The 6,510-nt window shown below is 45.1% G+C and overlaps 1 protein-coding gene across 1 annotated transcript in view; it reads right to left on the bottom strand.

Moving 5' to 3' along the window:
- The window catches only part of akap9 (A kinase (PRKA) anchor protein 9), a 60,338-nt gene that overhangs the window by 18,739 nt on the left and 35,089 nt on the right, over positions 1-6,510 (bottom strand). Inside the window, 7 exon segments of the mRNA XM_057354674.1 lie at positions 171-323; positions 399-503; positions 1,859-2,019; positions 2,071-2,203; positions 2,322-2,554; positions 3,543-3,581; positions 5,691-5,903. Coding sequence (XP_057210657.1) covers positions 171-323; positions 399-503; positions 1,859-2,019; positions 2,071-2,203; positions 2,322-2,554; positions 3,543-3,581; positions 5,691-5,903 — 1,037 coding nt within the window.

The raw sequence follows: 6,510 nt of genomic DNA, 5'->3' as shown, positions 1-6,510 counted from the left end.
GTGTGTGCGCGTGTGTGTGTGTGTGTGTGCGTGTGTGTGTTGTGTGTGTGTGTGTATCTGTCTCAGTGTGTGTGTGTGTATCTGTCTCAGTGTGTGTGTGTGTGTGTGTATCTGTCTCAGTGCGTGTGTCCGTATCTGTCTCAGTGTGTGTGTGTGTGTGTTGTTCTGACCTGTGTGAGTCGGCTCTGAGCCTGCAGGTCGTGCTGGTGGCTGCTGATCTCTTTCCTCTGGATCTCCAGCTGCATGTGAAGTTGATTCACCTCCTCACTCTTATTCTCCAGCTCCTCACGGAACTGCTCCAACTGCTCTTCCAGATTCAGTATCTACACACACACAAACAGAATGAGGCAGGTGGGAAAATGAGGCTCAATCTCATCTGTAGGCTGAGAGGAAGTTACCTCTTTCTCCTTCCTGTCCAGAGCTTCTTTCTCTGTCTGCAGCTGTTCCTCCAGTGTGACGTCCCCCCCACTGCCAGCCATAGACACATGCTGAACCTCCTCAACCTACACACACACACACACACACACACACACACACACACACACACGTTAACCACTCATGTAGTTGTGTGATTGATGACGAGGTGAGTGTTAGGGATGTTAGGTGGTGATCAGTGTTAACACACTAATGACATGTGTTTTTGTGGTGTTGTTCACTCAGATCACAGCTGGATGGATCGGATCATCATGACATGAGTGAAACGAAACACAACGGATGGAACACATCATCAGGTGCACACAGAGCGTCTGACAGGATACAGAAACTCATATAGACGGACACAGATTTCATCACGAAACAGTCTGGCTAATACACTGCTAGCATGCTGAAACCACAGACACAATTCATGTCTTTACATTCACCCCATTTAAAGAACACCTGCTATAATAATCATTACAAACTCACCACTCGACATCACTGACCGTCCATACAACACACACACATACACGTGCACACGCATGAGAGCACACGCACACACCCTGAGAGCACGCACATATGGCGTTATTTTAATGACAAATGTCGCGAGCGCATTATTACAAGGCGAGAGCGCATTCTTGTCATACGAGCGCGCGAATCTCTCCGCTCGCACGCTGATTTCCTTTGCTCGTGCACAAAACTGGACGCGCGCTTTCAACTATACGCTGCTCTCTTATGAATTGTCTCTCCTCTCGCTCAGTGAGCGTGTGCGCACTCAAAATGCGTTCCGTGCGTCCACGAATCCTTCGGTACTCTTGCTCTCGAGAGGTCCTCCTGTGTGTTCCAGGCATTATAGGCTGTCAAAAGTAGTCAACCAATCAGGGATAGGCTTCCACGGCGGGCCAATGAAAATGCGACCTCTTAACTACAGTAGGCCTAATTGTTAAAAATGCTTGATGAAGAGTTGTTTTTCGTGTTCTTTTCTACAAAAGTGTCATGTTAATGTGTAATTCTTGTAAAATAGTATATTGTAAATTGCTGAGTTTCATTCTTATAAAATCTTTTAATATATAAATNGACAAGACCATGTTGAGGTTCGTGTGTGTTTCAGGTGAATCAGTTCCTCACGATGATTCCGAGAGCCGCTTGTGTTGAGATTGAAATGTTTGTCAGGTGAGCTGCCAACCTTAGCTGTGAGTTTAGCTAACAGCGTGTTTTCACAGACAGCATTCTTACATCATTTACTTTCACATTTGAGTTTACATAACCACATCAGAGAGAGAGAGAGAGAGAGAGAGAGAGAGAGAGAGAAAAGCAGCGTGAGCATCAGTGTGTGTGAGAGAGAGGCTGCCTGGCAACTGACTGTGAATGTGTTCATGTGTCTTTATTCCTCCAAACACTGAAGCTAAAACAGTTTCCACAATCCATTTAACCTTCACATCACCACATCAGGGGGCGGAGCTTGTGTGACTTTCACTGCTGCAATGCTGGAGTTAACCTGACAACAGTGGTCGCTAAGGTGTTCTGAGAGGTCATTCTGCTTGTTTGCAGACCTCTCCATCACTGGCGCTGTTTTAATATCTAGTGTTTCTCCCGCCGGTGACTCTCACACAGACAGAGGAGAATGAAAACATGAAACACATCATCATCATCAGCTGTGATCATGTACCTCTCGCTCTCTGCGCTCACTCCCCGTCTGGGTTTTCTGGGGATTCTTCAGCTGTTGCTCCAGGTTCTGAATCTCCTGCTGGAAGACGTCTCGCTCGTGTTCTCGATCCGCCGCCTGCTCCTGACGGGTCGAACACAACCGCCGTCACACACTACAGAGTCACACATTCTCTCACTTGCGTATACAGGAATATGGGATACGCGTTTGTGGCATTTTAACAGCAGGTGAAATCACGTACGTCCATGAACTTGCGGTTCTTCTCCAGCTGTTTCTCTAAGGCCTGAATCTGTTGCGTGAGGTCGGCCGCCTCCGTCCCGCGCGTCTCCTCCAGCTCCTGCACGCGGTTCACCTGCTCCTCAAGCTCCGCCTCCAACTGTTTCACCTGCAGGAGCAGCTCGCCGCTCTCCTTCTGCGCCTGCCGCTGCACCTCCACCTTCTCTGCCATCAGCTTCTCCGTCTCCCCCAGCAGATCTGAGATCAGTCAGACACACGTCAGAGGAGCAGAGAGGAGCGATGCCAAAATGGAGGCGGCCCGGAGAATCGTTTACTGTTTTAAACTGAACGATTCGTTTCTTACAACTTTAAGAAACGTGAATACCTCAACCAAACTTGAAAGTTCATTCGCTTCCGTTTTGGGCTGGATTCTTATTTTCAATGAAAGAGTTTCATGAGCAGTTTGAGGGAATGTTCCCAGTTTTAAACCGAACGATTCTCCATCCTCCATCTTTGCATTCAACGACAAATGGCACACGAGACATGATGAACGACATTTTCCCATTCCCTCAATCTTTCCCATTCTAGTATGTCCCATGATCCGGTAACCACAGTAACCACTGAACCAATCCGAGGTGTGGGAGGGGGCGGGGCAAACCCGTGATGTGAGGGGAGGAGCATAAGAGTGCAGATGCATAAAATAAAGAAAAGATTTCATTGAACAGCCACTTCCACAATACAATTCATCATCATCATCGGATGGAGAAAGTGTCTGCACTGAGTTTCATGAAGACTACCTACTCATCACACCTAGATCACCAAAACCTTTCTTGCTTATTTTAAAAAATGAGGAAAAATCAAATGTAATTCGTCTGGTTTTTAAGCTTCATTTTGCACTGATAAGAATAGTAGCAGACTAACAGACGCTCTTGAGATCTTACTCGGGCTGAATGATGAAGGTCGAGAACTTTCTGAAATGCTCCTACAGTACCATCTACAGACGGACGTGACTGTTCAACGGAGATGAATAAGAGATGCTCGTGATGCTTCAGCTCAAGCGTGTTTCCAGCCCACAGAAGAAGAAGAGCAGCGGTTAGTGGATCAGAAGCAAGCGAAGCACCAAGCTGTTGTTACTCATTTATTGATCAGAATCTGTCAATCATTCAGTGAGAGCGAGCGTGCCGGCCATGCTGCAGGTGAACACGCACGCACGCACGCACACACGCACACACACACACACACACACCTGCTTCAGGTGCTGCATCAAGCGCAGCTTCAACTAGTCCTGAGGAGAGAGACAGTGTGTGAACGACATGTTCTTCATGCACATACAGCAGAAGAAAGAGAGAAACACGTGAAGATGTTTGGCACGTTTCTGTCTGCACCTGTAAACATGTCAAGAGTTTAAACACACAACTCACACCAGGACCAGATCACGACTCTAGAGAAGTGTTTTGACTTCACATTACAAAGCAAATTTTACTCCGTTACATCTCATAAATGTGTTTACCTGCTTATGTACATTAAACATCTATTACGAAGTAAGAAAGTGTAAACAAGTATTAAAGCTATGATATATGTTTACAACGTAGTGAAGTCAAAACATTCTGATACACGACAGATGTTCTTGGGTAGATTAAAACACTTGACTTGTGTCCATCTTTGATCTGGAGACACAAAACAAACCACATCAGAGATAAAATAACACTGAAATACTGCCGTCACACTCCTGGAACTGAAGCAGAATAGAATCGTGTAAGAGAGACGCATGATATGTGTGAACATAGGCTTACATTACATTTATTAATATGATGTCATTTGAACTTATAGGTAGCACCAGAGCCGGTGAAAAACAGAGTTACGACACTCGACCTCGCCGCCGTGTGGTCACATGGTTCATGGAGCGCTCAACAGTTCCAAACAAATCCGTGCTGTCAACCCGTTTAAATGGATTTTAGCGCGACAGACAACAGCAGCTATATTTGCATAAATAGCACATTGTGTTCACTGAATACTATGTTGACTACATTTATAGCAGCATTATGTCTGGGGAGTAATATGAATATAAGATGTGTCCGCCAACTGGTTAAAATGTATAAACAAGCCGTTATTTCACCAACTGTACAGCAAATGTGTTTGTGAGACACTGAAACGAATGGGCTTCACTGGAGTGTTTGGAACTGTCGGTCACTCCATGAGCACGTTTCCACCATCGCGCCGAATCATTCTCGTATCTTAATCGTTCCACACCGGGCCGATCTGTGTCAGCCGGTACGTAAATGGTTTCATTTTCCACTGCAGGGCTGATAATAGGGCTGGGCGATATATATCGTGATTCGCGCTAATTATACATGTCTAAATCGATTCTGAAATCGATTTGACGTTTTATGCACCGCTCTTCCGTGAACTATGACTGTTTGATCAGTAGGAAGTACTGCTCGATCTAAAATCACTACGAGATTGAGTCGTTTATAACGTGCATTTGAAAAAGCAACACTCGTCAAACATCATCACTATACATATACTTTATTATCATGAAAATACCTGAAAAGGTTTGAAGAACAGCATATGACCACAGGCATTTCCTGGAACTAATTGTTCTTCTTCTGTTTCCCATATTCTGAGTTTCTGCGCAAGAGCGCCCTCTGGCTTTCGGATGTGGCGGCATTTAACCGTAATTCATTGAGAAACTGAGAGCATAAGAATCATACGATATATCGCCCAGCCATAGCTGATAATGAAAATGTTTAGAATGTAAACACAAACACATCACGCGCTGCCTTGGTAACACAAGAAACTTGAGCTATAACGGCTCTCCGCGCATTCATTAGCACGATTCAGCGCGGTTATAGAACCGCTCTGAGCTGAGAAAAGTTTGTTATCGTGCCGTGTCGAACCAGGCTCACGTGGAAACATAACTGTAACCGTTTCAGACTGTGCTTAGAACCGTTCGGCGCGATGGTGGAAAAGCGCTCCATGACACGAGTTACTTCCACATTCCATTCTTACAGCGGACGTCTATGCGGGTGTCCCAACTCTGTTTTTCAACGGCTCTGGGTAGCATTCTTTAGCGACTTTCTGAAATAACTTGATTCTGATTGGTCAGTCAAGACATTCTGAGGTCTGTTTTTCTCAGAAAACAATGCTGCGAGTCATATTCACCAGTGCTTTTTAATACTGATGAATAACTATAATTATATTTATAAATTAAACCCACTTGTGTGTTCATCTTGATTGAACATCATGTCTGAAATCCATCAGGAAACATTTGTATCTCACAGAAGGTTTGTTTTCATTACAATAAGCTCCAGTAATTGACTGGATTGAAAGCAGGATATACATCATCAAACACACAAGACATCACATAAAGGTGAATATACGTCACGTGACATACGCAGCTCTCGTGACCCCGCCCCGTCTCTCATGGCGTCTTGTTGTCGTGACAGCAGCTCTCGTTCCTGTTGTATCTGTTGTCTCTCGTGTTCCAGCTCGTGCAGACGGTTGCTGGTGATGCGCAGCTCCTGTTCAAGATGCCGCTGCAGCTCTGCGCGCTCTCTCCCCTGCTGCTCCAGAGCTAAACGCTCACCTGTGTAACCGTCAATCAAACCTACAACACGACACACACACACACACACACACACACACACACAAACACACACATAGTCACCTGTGTGCGTACACAAACACGAATACACTTCACACAAAACATTCACTTATTAATATAGCATATAAAAGAGCAGAACACAACACCACAGATACACAATCACAACCACACACACACACAATCATCTGTGTGCATACACACACCTGAACTTCTGATACACTTCACCTAAAACTACACAATTCATCCATTCATACACATTACAACACAGATATACACTCACCTAAAGGATTATTAGGAACACCATACTAATACGGTGTTTGACCCCCTTTCGCCTTCAGAACTGCCTTAATTCTACGTGGCATTGATTCAACAAGGTGCTGAAAGCATTCTTTAGAAATGTTGGCCCATATTGATAGGATAGCATCTTGCAGTTGATGGAGATTTGTGGGATGCACATCCAGGGCACGAAGCTCCCGTTCCACCACATCCCAAAGATGTTCTATCGGGTTGAGATCTGGTGACTGTGGGGGCCATTCTAGTACAGTGAACTCATTGTCATGTTCAAGAAACCAATTTGAAATGATTCGAGCTTTGTGACATGGTGCATTAT

Source organism: Triplophysa rosa, linkage group LG16 (genome assembly GCF_024868665.1).
Source record: "Triplophysa rosa linkage group LG16, Trosa_1v2, whole genome shotgun sequence".
NCBI lineage: Eukaryota > Metazoa > Chordata > Actinopteri > Cypriniformes > Nemacheilidae > Triplophysa > Triplophysa rosa.
The sequence above is the reverse complement of the archived record's forward strand: the minus strand, read 5'-3'. Positions and strand labels throughout refer to the sequence as shown.